This window comes from Schistocerca serialis, chromosome 2, assembly GCF_023864345.2.
Source record: "Schistocerca serialis cubense isolate TAMUIC-IGC-003099 chromosome 2, iqSchSeri2.2, whole genome shotgun sequence".
Classification (NCBI taxonomy): domain Eukaryota; kingdom Metazoa; phylum Arthropoda; class Insecta; order Orthoptera; family Acrididae; genus Schistocerca; species Schistocerca serialis.
Window position 1 is genome coordinate 350941814 of NC_064639.1, and position 18171 is coordinate 350959984.

Genomic DNA, 18171 nt, shown 5'->3' on the forward strand with positions numbered 1-18171 from the left:
TGAACAGTCGTGGACGTCTAACCACTTAGCGCCTAGTGGTTGTTTCACTGTCTTTCTACTCCTTTCCGTAGATGCTCACGACTGCAGCGCATGAACATTCGACCATCTTCGCCGTTCTTCCGAGCTACTCGTTCACAAGCTCTGGGTAATAATAATCTGCCCTTTTTCAAAATCGCTTATTTCAGTGGATTTCCACATTTGCAGTCCGAATGTTCGCTAGGATGATCCCCCGTCTGTGTCTGCTCCGCTTACATACTTAAGATCCCGCGTCACCTACCCGCAACGCCGCCAGGCGGCACCCGACGTCGCTGTGGGCTGTGGTTATAATGTTTTGGCTTATCAGTGTATTTATGTATTCACTTTCATGATGATGTGATGACTGTGGCTTCCGGGCGCTCAGTAGTGAGGTTACGAGCGTCCTGGCAGGGATCGAGACTTGGCATTAGCGCCGAGTAATCTCCACGAATTGTGGGTGCCAACCGATTGTGGATCAGCATGGCTGCCCAACACATTATACTGGCTACGACGAGATAATGAGAGACGGAGCACAAGCTCGGATTCGGGAAGCGTGGTAAAGGAAATCGGCCACGCTCGTTCAAAGGTACTCTCTCAACACTCAAGCATAAAACGTATAGGTTATTGTTAGTCAGGGCCATTCTTTTGTAGGGGTTATTGAAAGTCAGATTGCAATGCGCTAAAAAAATATTGTGTGTTAGTGTAGTGATGATCAGAATAAATAAAGAGAGAACTGTATGAGTACGTTCAGTTTTGCTCAGCTGTTTGTAAATCACGGTGCCTTTTTGACGTCTTTGGTCCATGGCTTCGTTGGGTCTGCGCCACACTCGAACGCTACAATTAGCTCTTACCAACTGAAATAGGGACTCATCTGACCAGTCCCAGTCGCATAGGGTCCCACCGATATGGTCATGTGCTCAGGAGAGGTGCTGCAAGCACTCGCGGCGGTCGTCTGCTGCCATTGCCCTTTAGCGCCACATTTTGCCGCATTGTTCTAACGGATACGTTCGTCGTACGTCCCACACTGATTTCTGCGGTTATTTCAAGCAGTGTTGTTTGTCTGTCATCACTGATAACTCTACTCAAACGCCTTTATTGTCGGTCTTGAAGTGAAGGCCGTCGTCGACTGAATTGTCCGTGGTGAGAGGCAATGCCTGAAATTTTGTATTGTCGGCATGCTCTTAATACTGTGCATCTCGGAACACTGAATTCCCTGACGATTTCCAAAATGGAATATCCCATGCGTCTAGCTCCAACTACCACTCCGCTTTCAAAATCTGTTGACTCCCGTTGTGCAGCCATAATCACGTGGGAAAATTTTCACATAAATCACCTGAGTACAAAAGATTGCTCTGCCAGTGCGCTGCCCTTTTATAGCTTGTATATGCGATACTAAAACCGTCTGTGTATGTGCTATCGCTATCCCACGGCTTTGTCATCTCAGTATAGTATGCGTATATGCGGGCAGTGAGATGCGCTGCCTCAAGTTGTTAACACAGTTTCTAACTGTAATACTTGTGTTACAATGTTAAACCTTCAACATATGATTATACCTCTTACTGAGTCGATTACGAGAGCGTTGCAAATTTTTAAAGTTGTTCAGTATTTATACACTACTGGCCATTAAAATTGCTACACCACGTAGCTACAGACGCGAAATTTAACCCACAGGAAGAAGATGCTGTGATATGCAAATGATTAGCTTTTCAGAGCATTCACACAAAGTTGGCGCCGGCGACGACACCTACAACGTGCTGACATGAGGAAAGTTTCCAACCGACTTCTCATACACAAACAGCAGTTGACCGGCGTTGCCTGGTGAAACGTTGTTGTGATGCCTCGTTAAGGAGGAGAAATGCGTACCATCACGTTTCCGACTTTGATAAAGGTCGGATTGTAGCCTATCGCGATTGCGGTTTATCGTATCGCGACATTGCTACTCGCGTTGGTCGAGATCCAATGACTGTTATCAGAATATGGAATCAGTGGGTTCAGGTGGGTAATACGGAACACGGTGCTGGATCCCAACGGCCTCGTATCACTAGTAGTCGAGATGACAGGCATCTTATCCACATGGCTGTAACGGATCGTGCAGCCACGTCTCGATCCCTGAGTCAACAGATGGGGACGTTTGCAAGACAACAACCATCTGCACGAACAGTTCGACGGCGTTTGCAGCAGCATGGACTATCAACTCGGAGACCATGGCTGCAGTTACCCTTGACGCTGTATCACAGACAGCCGAGCGGTCTCAGGCGCTACAGTCGTGTACTGTGCGGCTGGTCCCGCCGGAGGTTCGAGTCCTCCCTCGGGCATGTGTGTGTGTGTGTTTGTCCTTAGGATAATTTAGGTTAAGTAGTGTGTAAGCTTACGGACTGATGACCTTAGCAGTTAAATCCCATAAAATTTCACACACATTTTTTGGCATCACAGACAGGAGTGCCTGTGATAGTGTACTCAACGACGAACCTGGGTGCACGATGGCAAAACGTCATTTTTTCGGTTGAATCCAGGTTCTGTTTACAGCATCATGATGGTCGCATCCGTGTTTGGCAGTCTGGTCAATGGTGGCCGAGCAACTGGCTCGTCGCAGTACGCCAGTCACTTCTCTTGATGAACTGTGGTATCGTGCTGAAGCTGCATGGGCAGCTGTACCTGTACACGCCATCCAAGCTTTGTTTGACTCAATGCCCAGGCGTATCAAGGCTGTTATTACGGCCAGAGGTGGTTGTTCTGGGTACTGATTTCTCAGGGTCTATGCACCCAAATTGTGTGGGAACGTAATCACATGTCAGTTCTATTATAATATATTTGTCCAATGAATACCCGTTTATCATTTGCATTTCTTCTTGGTGTAGCAATTTTAATGGCTAGTAGTGTAGAAATATCGAAAATCAAATTTTTCGCCTTTGGGAGCTTTTAAATAGGCAAGTTGCAGCTGATCGTGGCCCGGGTTATTCGTTTATCAATATAGATCAGATGAATATTTTCACAACATCGTGTAGAATGTGATCGTTGGACCACGACTGGCCGCGTGTACAGTGGGCTTTGGAAGCGCGCTGGCACGCGTGCGCGGCCTGCGACAGCTCGCCATGGGCTTACCTTTGGTCTCGGCGGTCTGCGTGAGGTCGTGGTCGAGCATCTGCCCCCAGGCGACGAACGCCATGGTGACGGCGTGCTCCAGGCTGTCGCGGTGGGAGTGCACGGCGGCGGACACGCGACGGGGGTTGGGCAGCGGGAAGCCAGACCGGCTGGAGGCGCGCGGCGCGCTCACACCTGTCAACAAGGCGTGCACGGAGGAGGCCACACCACACAGTCAGCAACACGTTCACAGGCAGCGTAGCTAGAGGTGCAAGGTGTGATCATCGTCCCACAGATACATTCAAGAGCCAAAGAAACTGGTACACCAGCCTAATATTGCGTAGGGTCTATGCGAGCCCGCAGAAGTGCCGCAACACGATGTGGGATGACTAATGTGCTAGAGAGAACTGACACCATGAATCCTGCAATGCTGCCCATAAATCCGCAGGAGTAGATGGGATGGAGATCTCTTCTGAACAGCACATTGCAAGGCATCCCAGATATGCTAAAAAATGTTAATGTCTGGGGAGTTTGGCGGCAAGTGGAAATGCTTAAACTTAGAAGAGTGTTCCTGCAGCAATTCAGGATGTGTGTGGTGTCGCATTGTTCTGCTGGAATTGTACAAGTTTGTCGGAATACGCAATGGACATGAATGGATGCAGATCATCAGACAGAAGGGTTACGTAAGTGTCACCTCTCATAGTCGTATCTAGACGTGTCAAGGTTCCCATACCACTTGAACTGCACACGACCCACACCATTGCAGAGCCTCCACCACCTTGTGAGGTAACGGGCGAGCTGTGGCGCCCTGAAAATATTCAAAGTTCGGAGTTGGCGTGGCCGCATGGGCTGCTCGGCAAGCCAGGGCTCGGGAGCAACCTCGAGGAGCCGAACATTAGCCAGAGCAAGAGGGGTAGCCCCAGCGCGTGGTCCAGGCCGACCGCATGGCTGGGAAACCCATGTTGACGCTGTATGAAGGACTGTGCTTTGTGTCAATGAAGGAGATTTTTATGACGGGAGTGTCAAAGATGGCGGTCTTTGTAAAACCATAATGGCAGATATTTCACAGTTCATTTAGAAATTAATAATAGCCAGAGGAATCATGATACCTTACAAAGAGCCGGCCGCGGTGGCCGTGCGGTTCTAGGCGCTCCAGTCCGGAGCCGCGCTGCTGCTACGGTCGCAGGTTCGAATCCTGCTTCGGGCATGGGTGTGTGTGATGTCCTTAGGTTAGTTAGGTTTAAGTAGTTCTAAGTTCTAGGAGACTAATGACCACAGCAGTTGAGTCCCATAGTGCTCAGAGCCATTTGACCCTTACAAAGAAACATGTTTATTGCATTTATTTGGTGGCCGCGCGAGGTAGCCGCACGGTCTAGCGCCTTGTCACGGTCCACGCGTCTCCCCCCATTGGAGGTTCGACTCCTCCCTCGGGTATGGGTGCGTGTGTCGTCCTTAGCATAAGTTAGTTTAAGTTAGGTTAAGTAGTGTGTAAGTTTAGGGACCAATGACCTCAGCAGTTTAGCCGGCCGCGGTGGCCGAGCGGTTCTAGGCGCTCAGTCCGGAACCGCGCGACTGATACGGTCGCAGGTTCGAATCCTGCCTCGGGCATGGATGTGTGTGATGTCCTTAAGTTAGTTAGGTTTAAGTAGTTCTAAGTTCTAGGGGACTGATGACCACAGATGTTAAGTCCCATAGTGTTCAGAGCCATTTGAACCTCAGCAGTTTGGTCCCATAAGACCTTACCACAAATTTCCAATTTTACCATTATTTGCATGACGATTCTGATGGTGTAATCAGATTTTCAGTATCTTTGTTAGTTTAAAGTTTAGTATCTGACTCTAAATTATACAAGTAACACCCAGAAACGAGTTTCCAAAATCCAGAAGGTTCATCCGATTTCGTCGATCGATGTGTCTTTAGAAAGTTGGTTGTTTTGGGCAAGGAGACCAGACAGCGAGGTCATCGGTCTCATCGGATTAGGGAAGGACGGGGAAGGAAGTCGGCCGTGCCCTTTGAAAGGAACCATCCCGGCATTTGCCTGGAGCGATTGAGGGAAATCACGGAAAACCTAAATCAGGATGGCCGGACGCGGAATTGAACCGTCGTCCTCCCGAATGCGAGTCCAGTGTCTAACCACTGCGCCACCTCGCTCGGTGTCTTTAGAAAGCTATTAGTGTAAACCTAAACTGGTATGAATTATAGGCATGTAACTTGAATAGTACATGAGTTATTGGAGGTCAAAGTGGCCAATTACTATTGATCGCATCAGGCCGTAAGTACTCCATAGAAAAAACGGTAGCAGTATGTTTATACATACATTTATTCGTCTATGTCTTTGTTTATATCCGATGTATAATGTTCATGAAGAAATTGGTCACATATTTACTGTGTTTTAGAAAGCACAGAGATATTATGCTACTGGCCTACTTTTGTTTCTGCTCCTTTGATATATGTTTCTTTGGTTTGTTTATGTATTTAATAATGTGTGTTAGAGCGTGTTTATGGTCCAGCTGTAGGAATATTTATTTAATTTCAAGTTATTTTAATGTAAACCCAGTATTTCGTATGTGTTTCAATACGTTTGTGAGTGTGCGTTGGCTTGGAGACATGGCGGGAGCGCTCTAGCCAATCACAGCGCTCGTTACTGTGGTAGGCGACTAACGAAGTCAATGGAGAGACTGAATGGAAGTGGGGGAGGAGCATCGGGTCGCACAGGACATGGGGGAGTGCTGGACGGGAAGGCGCGACGGACGGTCGCAGGAAATACTTGGAGAGTGTTCAGCAGTTTGCGCGAAGTCGCGGGAGATAGAAATATTTCGTAGTGCCGATTTGTGCATTTTCCGTGGCTTCTGCATTGAAGACGTAGTATGCATCTAGAAGTGAATATCTCGCGAGGTGTGTTGTTGCTCATAACTAATTACGTGAAGTAGGAATCTATCGTTTTCCTGTTATTGAAGTTATATTTCATTTAACTGCCGGACCATCGACACCAATAAGTGTTTTGCAGTAAATTTTCCTTATACAGCAACGGCAGAATAGTGTGCTTATGTTGGCAACGACTGTTGAATGCTGGGAATGCGTTCATATAAACGCTGGGAATACTTTCATATAAACGCAGTCGTTTTGTTACGAAATATTCGCTTCACGAGGATAATTAATTTACTGAGAGGACAAGGGTACATAGAAGTACCTTTCAGCCACAGAGCAGGAGCAGTATTAATTATTTACTTCATGGCTGGTCGTTGCGAACGTCAGCATGCTAAGCTGAAAAATGACTCTAAGCACTATGGGACTTAACATCTGAGGTCATCAGTCCCATAGACTTAGAACTACTTAAACCTAACTAACCTAAGGACATCACACACATCCATGCCCGAGGCAGGATTCGAACCTGCGACCGTACCAGCAGCGCGGTTCCGGGTTGAAGCGCCTAGAACCGCTCGGCCACAGTGGCCGGCAGCTCACTAAGCTGCCACTACCTCAAGTAAAATTTTACCCAATAAGACCGACTCTGAAGTCACTACAAACTGTTATACACCGTATACACGTGTGTAAATCAGAACTGCTACTTGGATTTAGTCGTCCTTTTTCTAACAAATCCATTTCGCTTTTAAATGAACATTATCATCAGTAGTCACAGTAAGAACTATATAGTAAGTACGCCCCTATGCAGTGAGTCTGGATTCAGGTGGCTCGGTGCGGGTTTTTGTTGAAGTTTCGAGAACATACCTTCACCGAGGAGTCAAGCAGTATATTGCTCCCTCCTACGTATATCTCGCGAAGAGACCATGAGGATACAATCAGAGAGATTAGAGCCCACACAGAGGCTTACCGACAATCCTTCTTTCCACGAACAATACGAGACTGGAATAGAAGGGAGAACCGATAGAGGTACTCAAGGTACCCTCCACCACACACCGTCAGGTGGCATGCGGAGTATGGATGTAGATTCGTAAGTGTACGTAAATTTATCTGGTGCACTTGTCAGTTTTGACAAATCATTATGCACGACATTTTCCGTGCTGTGTGGTGTCGCGCCCAGCGAGCGATCTAGATGCTCAATGACATTGAAGACTGTAGAAGATTCGTCCAGTCGGCTAACGTGGAGATGGCTAGCTAGAAATGTGAAAGGCTTATGGAACTCGGTCGGGAAATTTAGTAGAACAAAGACAAGACTTGAATAACTACATCCTTTAATTGCTCGTCTGAGGCAGAGCTGGATAATAACTTGAATGAAAATACACTATTCGTGATTACAAAACCCCATGCAGGGAGATACGTGGCTAAGTAAGTCTGCGAGAGCCAGAGCGAATAGTACAAGTCCAGGCTTCCTGGACCATTGCCTGTACTGAACTCTCCCGTTCCCGCCTTCTATCTGTACGGCACGCTGCGTCGCCCCTCCCATGCTGGCGCTTCCGGCCACCGTCCTTTGGGACCATTTTTGACCATATACGAGGGTTGGAACTTTAATAGTGGCAAATATTTATTTACAGCTCGTACAAAATACACTCCTGGAAATGGAAAAAAGAACACATTGACACCGGTGTGTCAGACCCACCATACTTGCTCCGGACACTGCGAGAGGGCTGTACAAGCAATGATCACACGCACGGCACAGCGGACACACCAGGAACCGCGGTGTTGGCCGTCGAATGGCGCTAGCTGCGCAGCATTTGTGCACCGCCACCGTCACTGTCAGCCAGTTTGCCGTGGCATACGGAGCTCCATCGCAGTCTTTAACACTGGTAGCATGCCGCGACAGCGTGGACGTGAACCGTATGTGCAGTTGACAGACTTTGAGCGAGGGCGTATAGTGGGCATGCGGGAGGCCGGGTGGACGTACCGCCGAATTGCTCAACACGTGGGGCATGAGGTCTCCACAGTACATCGATGTTGTCGCCAGTGGTCGGCGGAAGGTGCACGTGCCCGTCGACCTGGGACCGGACCGCAGCGACGCACGGATGCACGCCAAGACCGTAGGATCCTACGCAGTGCCGTAGGGGACCACACCGCCACTTCCCAGCAAATTAGGGACACTGTTGCTCCTGGGGTATCGGCGAGGACCAATCGCAACCGTCTCCATGAAGCTGGGCTACGGTCCCGCACACCGTTAGGCCGTCTTCCGCTCACGCCCCAACATCGTGCAGCCCGCCCCCAGTGGTGTCGCGACAGGCGTGAATGGAGGGACGAATGGAGACGTGTCGTCTTCAGCGATGAGAGTCACTTCTGCCTTGGTGCCAATGATGGTCGTATGCGTGTTTGGCGCCGTGTAGGTGAGCGCCACAATCAGGACTGCATACGACCGAGGCACACAGGGCCAACACCCGGCATCATGGTGTGGGGAGCGATCTCCTACACTGGCCGTACACCACTGGTGGTCGTCGAGGGGACACTGAATAGTGCACGGTACATCCAAACCGTCATCGAACCCATCGTTCTACCATTCCTAGACCGGCAAGGGAACTTGCTGTTCCAACAGGACAATGCACGTCCGCATGTATCCCGTGCCACCCAACGTGCTCTAGAAGGTGTAAGTCAACTACCCTGGCCAGCAAGATCTCCGGATCTGTCCCCCATTGAGCATGTTTGGGACTGGATGAAGCGTCGTCTCACGCGGTCTGCACGTCCAGCACGAACGCTGGTCCAACTGAGGCGCCAGGTGGAAATGGCATGGCAAGCCGTTCCACAGGACTACATCCAGCATCTCTACGATCGTCTCCATGGGAGAATAGCAGCCTGCATTGCTGCGAAAGGTGGATATACACTGTACTAGTGCCGACATTGTGCATGCTCTGTTGCCTGTGTCTATGTGCCTGTGGTTCTGTCAGTGTGATCATGTGATGTATCTGACCCCAGGAATGTGTCAATAAAGTTTCCCCTTCCTGGGACAATGAATTCACGGTGTTCTTATTTCAATTTCCAGGAGTGTAGAAACGTGTTTCGAAGTTTTACTGACCTTCAAAGTAGTCAGCTATTCATTTTTGGAACACAACCTTCGACCAGCTTAGAGACAGAAGTGATGAGACTTTCTGCAGGTCCTGACCATCATTTTGCAGGACAGTGCTCAAGCACATACAGTGCGAGCTGTTACTGATTTGTTTGACTGATGGGACTGCTAAGTGCTATACCACCTACTGCACTCTCCTGACTTAAGCCCTCGTAAGTTCAACTCGATTTCTTAACTGGAGGAAACACTTCACGGCATTCGCTTCAGAACTGCTACAAATTAATCGGGCAGTAGACAGCGCCACTCGAACTGTCAACACAACTGGCACTGCTAAGAGTATCCTACGACTTCCACATCGGTGGCAACGGGTTATACACAGTACTGGTGACTAGTTTGAAGGTCAGTAAAACTTTGAAACACGTATCTATTTTGTACGAGCTGTAAATAAATAGTTGCCACTATTAAAGTTCCAGCCCTCGTATGATCCCCACCAACGCCTTGCCGCGACTCGCGGCTTCTCCATGTGAAATCAGGTGATACCTCGTGAGTCAATGTAACATTGTCGCCAACGCCTAAGCCATCGTCCTTCCTATGGCATCGCCTTTGTGTTCCGAGTACTAAGTAGAAAAAATCTTTATATCTTCTGTTCGTTGGATTTTCCGAGTATGCAACAGCGGTTACAAAGAAACTTGTTAGGCTAAATCGTGTTAGTGGCACTCTTGATTTCTCTACTTACTGTATGTGTCGAGGGATTTGGAATTAGACTCTTCGGCTTTCGCCCCATTCGTTCTTTGTCAATTAATGTCCGCAGATTATCCATTAAAGCAAACACTTAAGAGAATTCTTTCATTTTTACGTACATCAACATTTTGATTCATTGGATACTTGTTGTTAACTTCATATGCTCTCGAAAAGATATTTTTTGAGATATAAATAGTTGATTTATCTTATAGGAAAGTACTGTATCACTGCTGTAAATGTTAAAACTGACAACTGCAAGCACAGCATAATACTTTACAGCGAACTAAAACAATACAAAATTTTTACTTTCACCAAGTACATTAGAAAACGTACGTGTCGTACCGTGGAGTGCTACTTCGGAAATGTAAATATAATCACACTAAATAGTACGTAATAATACTTTACACTTTTGCAGTTGCAGAGCATGATACTTAATAGAAAACTAATAGAATAATAAGTTTTATATGAAGTGATTACTTACATGAAAATGATTCTGACAGAAATAATCATATGTAGTGACCAGTATCTCATTTGGATCTCTACCAGCGAGTCGCAACCACATCTAACAAATCTCATTCCTTGGAACATTCAAAAACTACTTTTCGGGAGTTTTTATAGAGTTATTTTTACAATGTGGTACTGCGCAACATTTGTAACCCATTTTCCGAAACGAAAATTGCAAAACAAGATATCACTCTGAATGAGTTTTACGACAGTAGGAGCAACGTGCTAGGCAGTGACGTCAGAGGAATAACATGACTTATATCGAGCGTTTTAGTGGGCTTTCAAGTAACTGAATTTAATTTACGTTTTCTTTAAACACTGAAATCCACGAGCATGAAATGACATTACTATTCTTTTGAGACGGTTTCCACAAAAACAATCAAATACCCCATTACAGGGCGCGCTGGAATTGCAAAACCACGCATCTGTAATACAGATTCGCTTATCAGGGGAACGTGGTGCCGAGGTCATAAAGCCAGGATTGTGTAGCTATGGAAAAAAGTCATTTGCTCGGATGAGTCTTGTAGCCCACTGTTTCCAACTTCTGGCCCAGTTTACGTCTCAAGAGCGAAACATGTCGGGAATTCGGTGAAGATTTGGCCAGCCTTATCGTGATATTCCAAGGACCCCATGGGTACTTGTAAGGTCATACTACCGGCATGGATTATGTCACCATTTTGGCTGAACAGGTCCATCCCATGGTACAATGTTTGACCCCCCAATGGTGATTCTGTGTTCCAAGATGACAGGGTCCCTGTTCACTTGGTTCGCATCGTCCAAGGCTGGTTTTGTTAGCTGAGGATGAATTTTCGCATCTTCCCTGGCCACTAAATTCACCAGACCTTAGTATTATTGAGCTTTTGTGGTCAACTTTGAAGAGAATGGTGAGTGATCGGTGTCCACCTCCGTCATAATTACCTGAACTTACACTGTTTTGCAAAAAGAATGGTGTAAGATTCCATTGAAAAACACACAGCACCTGTATTTATGCTTTCCCAGACGACCGGAATCTGTTTTGAATCCTGGCGTTTTTCCTACACCGTACTGAGGACGGTAGGGTAAGTCTGGGGAGTTGGACCAGTAGCATCTTTAACAGATGCGGCGCTGGAGAGTAGCTCCCGCTACTTGCAAGGAAGTTATTTTGTGAACAGACGTGATGCAGAAGTGCTGCTCTCCTTTTCGTGTTAGTTATGGAGAGAAATCACATTCTCTGTTCTGGAAGCTGAAAGTTTTATGCGTTGTTACATAATTTTAGTATTAAGGCTTAGCTTGTGCAGTATTGATACAGCTTTTTTTACTGCGAGCATGACTAACGTGTAGGCATGAAACTAACCTAAAATGACCACTAACTTCACCGCCTGCAGACAGAAGTCGGAGTGGTTCATCTCTCCCAAACCATCGGGAGAGATGGACCAGTGTTATTATGGAGAGAACGACCACTTGTTTCAATGTGAGAGAGAGGGAGCACAATTAAATACAGCTTCAAGCCCAATGAAGATGGTTGCGCCGGCCGCGGTGTCCGAGCGGTTCTAGGCGCTTCAGTCCGGAACCGCGCGACTGCTACGGTCGCAGGTTTGAATCCTGCCTCGGGCATGAATGTGTGTGATGGCCTTAGGTTAGTTAGGCTTAAGTAGTTCTAAGTTCTAGGGGACTGAAGACCTCAGATGTTAAGTCCCATAGTGCTCAGAGTCATTTGAACAATTTTTTTGAACATGGTTGCGCTCTCAGATTATACTAAATCGTCGGAAGATATGTCTGTGCCAACAAATGGAAGAGCAGAATCTTATATATAGGCCAAACAACCACTTCAAATTCAAATGGCTCTAAGCACTATGGGACTTAACATCTGAGGTCATCAGTCCCCTAGACTTAGAACTACTTAAGCCTAACTAACCTAAGGACATCACACACATCCATGCCCGAGGCAGGATTCGAACCTGTGACCGTAGCAGCAGCGTGGTACCGGACTGAAGCGCCTAGAACCGCTCGGCCACAGTGGCCGGCAACCAATCAACCAACCACTTGAAAAAAATGTTCAAATGTGTGTGAAATCTTATGGGACTTAACTGCTAAGGTCATCAGTCCCTAAGCTTACACACTACTTAACCTAAATTATGCTAAGGACAAACACACACACCTATGCCCGAAGGAGGACTCGAACCTCCGCCAACCACTTCAAAGCTCTTCAAAGTACCTACCGATTCCAAGCACATCAAAAGAAATGAGATAGCTGCACAAGTCAAATTCTTTCACTGACACAACTTCAGGCTCCACTTACAAGATTACCATCTAAAAATTGACTATTTCTAAGCCAATACGGACGAAACCTTTGGAAGAAAAGTCACCTGTTCCTTATAGCGATAAAACCATGATTTTTGGAAGGAAGGCAGCAACTGCATTCAAAGGACTAAACTTTGCCGAAAATATTGAAACTGTAAAGAAAAAAAGGGATAATAAAAGAAAGGAAAAAGGAAAAAAACACAAAAAGATCTCCAAAGGGAAATACTCGTGAAGAGAAAAAAAATGAAGATGCTCAATGAGAAAAAATACCGCAAATAGCTCACCGTTTTCATCAGATACAGATGTTGTAGAATATGACAAAAATAACTTTGATTAATGAGATGAGGATGAATGTGTTGGTTGTGATGATATCTACTGCGAAACTAATAAAAAGTAGTATTGGATTCAGTGTGTTGCCTGTTCAGGATGGCCAGCATTTAGTAATAAATGTAATTATTTGATTAGAGAAAGACACGCTAATTCTTGAATGAAATTTTCACTCTGCAGCGGAGTGTGCTCTGATATGAAACTTCCTGGTAGATTAAAACTGTGTGCCGGATCGTGACTCGAACTCGAGACTTTTGCCTTTCGAGAGCAAGTGCTCGACCACCTGAACTATACAAACACGACTCACACCTCCTCCTCACAGTTTTACTTCCGCCAATACCTCGTCTCCTGCTTCCAAACTTCACAGGAGAGCTTCTGTGAAGTTTGAAAGGCAGGAAATTAGGTACTGGCCGAAGTAAAATTGTGAGGAGGGGGCGTGAGTCGTACTTGCATAGCTCAGTTGGTAGAGCACTTCCCTGCAAAAGGCAAAGGTCCCGAGTTCGAGTCTCGGTCTGGCACACGGTTTTAACCTGCAAGGATGTTTCATGCTAATTCTTACACAAAATCAACAACTCTTCCAAAACCAATCTTCAACCAAGATTTTTAAAAAGTGATAAAATCGTTTTGGAATAAAATATTTAGTAATATAATTCTATAATAATTAAAACATATTCCAAACAAATATATGAAATTTTATTTTACTCTTTCCTTTATGTTTAGCCATTTTTAATTGATATATCTCTCCCAGCACGCTGGTTCATCTCATCCATACACTTGTGGGCGAGATGGACCACTCATGTATATTTACATTTTATCACACATTTGGAATTTAAGTGGCAGTACCTCAATGATATATTGTACTTAAGTTTATATGACACGCTATACGAAAATGCTGAAGAAGTCAAAAAAAGTTGAAAAACACAAATTGTATGGTGAAGAAAAGAACTGATTCAAATCTCCCAGACTTACGCTAATGTGTTGTGTTTTTGGTGTTTCCATATTTTTATCTATCCCCTATCGACAGGAGTGGGAGACCCTTGTAGACGTTTAGGACATTCCGTGTTGACACACTGTGCTGGGCATAATCATTCACAGTGTGGTCATGGGTACGTCCAAAGAAGATAGCTTACTATCAATGGTGAATAACACAGTTATTCTATAGATTTGAGTCGAATTTTTTAAGAAATTGTGTCTCGTTTCCTCTACCCATTCCTTTTCTGCAGGATTAACATGAGCTGTCCCCCTCCCCCCCCACCCATACTCCTCACCCCACCTGATCCTAGCTCTGATCCTGGGTATGCCATTGGGTGTACTGTTCTAATAAATTTGCTACAATTTTTTTTATTCTGATTTAATTCCCCTCCCCCATATAGGCATGGGAGGGCTGGCAGCGCCACAATCCGCCGCCCTTCATCCGAGTGACATTATACACTACCACGAAGATGACGTGCTACAGACGCTAAATTTAACCGACAGGAAGAAGATGCTGTGATATGCAAATGATTAGCTTTTCAGAGCATTCATACAAGGTTGGCGCCGGTGGCAACACCTACAACGTGCTGACATGAGGAAAGTTTCCAACCGATTACTCATACGCAAGCAGCAGTTGACCGGCGTTGCTTGGTGAAACGTTGTTGTGATGCCTCGTGTAAGGAGGAGAAATACATACCATCACGTTTCCGACTTTGATAAAGGTCGGATTGTAGCCTATCGCGATTGCAGTTTATCGTATCGCGACATTGCTACTCGCGTTGGTCGAGATCCAATGACTGTTATCAGAATATGGAATCAGTGGGTTCAGGTGGGTAATACGGAACACGGTGCTGGATCCCAACGGCCTCGTATCACTAGTAGTCGAGATGACAGGCATCTTATCCGTATGGCTGTAACGGATCGTGCAGCTACGTCTCGATCCCTGAGTCAACAGATGGGGACGTCTGCAAGACAACAACCATCTGCACGAACAGTTAGACGACGTTTGCAGCAGCATGGACTATCAGCTCGGAAACCATGGCTGCGGTTACCCTTGACGGTGCATCACAGGCAGGAGCGCCTGCCATGGTGTACTCAACGACGTACCTGCGTGCACGAATGGGAAAACCTCATTTTTTCGGATGAATCCAGGTTCTCTTTACAGCATCATGATGGTCGGATCCGTGTTTGGTGCCATCGCGGTGAACGCACATTGGAAGCGTGTATTCGTCATCGCCATACTGGCGTATCACCCAGCGTGATGGTATGGGGTGCCATTGGTTACACGTCTCGGTCACCTCTTGTTCGCATTGACGGCACTTTGAACAGTGGACGTTACATTTCAGATGTGTTACGAGCCGTGGCTCTACCCTACATTCGATTCCTGCGAAACCCTACATTTCAGCAGGATAATGCACGACCACATGTTGCAGGTCCTGTACAGGGCTTTCAGGATACAGAAAATGTTCGACTGCTTCCCTGGCCAGCGCATTCTCCAGATCTCTCACAAATTGAAAATGTTGGTCAATGACGGCCGAGCAACTGGCTCGTCACGATACGCCAGTCACTACTCCTGATGAACTGTGGTATCGTGTTGAAGCTGCATGGGCAGCTGTACCTGTACACGCCATCCAAGCTCTGTTTGACTCAATGCCCAGGCGTATCAAGGCCGTTATTACGGCCAGAGGTGGTTGCTCTGGGTACTGATTTCTCAGGACCTGTGCACCCAAACTGCGTGAAAATGTAATCACATGTCAGTTCTAGTATAATATATTTGTCCAATGAATACCCGTTTGCTGGCCGGAGTGGCCGTGCGGTTCTAGGCGCTACAGTCTGGAACCGCGAGACCGCTACAGTCGCAGGTTCGAATCCTGCCTCGGGCATGGATGTGTGTGATGTCCTTAGGTTAGTTAGGTTTAAGTAGTTCTAAATTCTAGGGGACTGATGACCTCAGAAGTTGAGTCCCATAGTGCTCAGAGCCATTTGAACCATTTGATTTGAATACCCGTTTATCATCTGCATTTCTTCTTGGTGTAGCAATTTTAATGGCCAGTAGTGTATATATAAAAAAGGTGAAGAAAAGGAAGACGTAAAAACATAATAAGTGGAGACAATGGGGGTTAAAATATACATTGAGAAGGGAATTTTCACTGGGGGACAGTTAAAAAACCAGTCGACATAAGGTTAAAAGAACACAGTTGGCGACTTGTGGAGCACATGTAATACACTGGAGTCTCATGCCATTGTATAAAAACACTCCAGAATGAGAGACACTTAAAAGATCACTGTAAGCAATGGAGCACACACGAAGAATGAAAACTGCCAAGAGGGACCTGCCGAGGGAGAGGAGGCTTGAGAGGAGGGAAAAAGAGGGGAGGCGAAGGTGCAGCGGGGAAGGGGGGTGGAGGGGTTGAGATGAAAAGAAAATGGGAGGTCGGGGGGGGGGGGAGGGGGCGCACCAAGGGGCAGGGGGCGCGGCAGGAGATGGCAGGGAAGGCAAGTCAGGAGGGAGCACAGAGACACAGAAGGGGGGCACGGGAAAGGGAGTGGGTGTAGGAGGGAGGAAAACCTCTCAGGGGAGAGGAAGGGGAGGGGTGAGGGAGTAGGAGCGGGGAAGGTAGGGTCAGAGTTGGTAGGACGGGTAGAGATCAGGGCAAAGCTGATCACCCGGGAGGGGTAGGTGCTGGAAGTTGCAGTGGGAAAGGAGGTGGATGGTGTGGAGATGGAGAGAGGGTGGGACACAACGGTGATGGTGCGGCAACGGACTGGGGGCAGGGAGGATAGAAGGCACCAGGGGGTGAGGGGGATTGAGTCAGCGAATGATGTACAGGGTGCGGATGTGTTTGCTTTAGCTAATCCAGTGACTTAGTTACAAGGTAACGTAAGTTATTTTACGAGTACCCCTCGTAGATGGAACAGGAAAAGCAAGTGCTCACCGTCGGCGTAGTCAGGTGGCAGCAGCCTGCTGAAGGGGTGTCCCGTGGCGCCCCACTGCGGATGACGCAGGTTGTTGCAGGCGCCGTCGTAGCGCCGGTAGCGGATCACGGGGCAGGGGGTTGCGAGGCGCGCCTTCTGCAGATGCGGCGGGCAGAAGGCCAGCACTGACGTGCGCAGCGTGTCCACGCGAGACAGCTCGCCGATGTCGCCTCGCGACAGCCCGTACCTGCAACACCCCAAACCTCCAGTACAGCAGTACCAGCAGTACCGCAAGTCTCTAGAGGAACGTAAGGTTCCAAATGATTGGAAAAGAGCACAGGTAGTCCCAGTCTTCAAGAAGGGTCGTCGAGCAGATGCGCAAAACTATAGACCTATATCTCTGACGTCGATCTGTTGCAGAATTTTAGAACATGTTTTTTGCTCGAGTGTAATGTCATTTTTGGAAACCAAGAATCTACTCTGTAGGAATCAACATGGATTCCTGAAACAGCGATCGTGTGAGACCCAACTCGCTTTATTTGTTCATGAGACCAAGAAAATATTAGATACAGGCTCCCAAGTAGATGCCATTTTCCTTGACTTCCGGAAGGCGTTCGATACAGTTCCGCACTGTCTCCTGATAAACAAAGTAAGAGCCTACGGAATATCAGACCAGCTGTGTGGCTGGATTGAAGAGTTTTTAGCAAACATAACACAGCATGTTGTTCTCAATGGAGAGACGTCTACAGACGTTAAAGTAACCTCTCGCGTGCCACAGGGGAGTGTTATGGGACCATTGCTTTTCACAATATATATAAATAACCTAGTAGATAGTGTCGGAAGTTCCATGCGGCTTTTCGCGGATGATGCTGTAGTATACAGAGAAGTTGCAGCATTAGAAAATTGCAGCGAAATGCAGGAAGATCTGCAGCGGATAGACACTTGGCGCAGGGAGTGGCAACTGACCCTTAACACAGACAAATGTAATGTATTGCGAATACATAGAAAGAAGGATCCTTTATTGTATGATTATATGATAGCGGAACAAACACTGGTAGCAGTTACTTCTGTAAAATATCTGGGAGTATACGTACGGAACGACTTGAAGTGGAATGATCATATAAAATTAATTGTTGGTAAGGCGAGTGCCAGGTTGAGATTCATTGGGAGAGTCCTTAGAAACTGTAGTCCATCGACAAAGGAACTGGCTTACAAAACACTCGTTCGACCTATACTATAGTATTGTTCATCAGTGTGGGATCCGTACCAGGTCGAGTTGACGGAGGAGATAGAGAAGATCCAAAGAAGAGCGGCGCATTTCGTCACAGGGTTATTTGGTAAGCCTGATAGCGTTACGGAGATGTTTAGCAAACTCAAGTGGCAGACTC

At 46.9% G+C, this 18171-nt stretch overlaps 1 protein-coding gene across 1 annotated transcript in view; it reads right to left on the reverse strand.

Annotated features, from left to right (window-relative positions):
* The window catches only part of LOC126455977 (peroxidase-like), a 136207-nt gene that overhangs the window by 89594 nt on the left and 28442 nt on the right, over nt 1–18171 (reverse strand). Inside the window, exons 3-4 of the mRNA XM_050091733.1 lie at nt 16804–17030; nt 3118–3291 (exon numbers count right to left, since the gene is read on the reverse strand). Coding sequence (XP_049947690.1) covers nt 3118–3291; nt 16804–17030 — 401 coding nt within the window. The remainder of the gene's footprint in view (nt 1–3117; nt 3292–16803; nt 17031–18171) is intronic.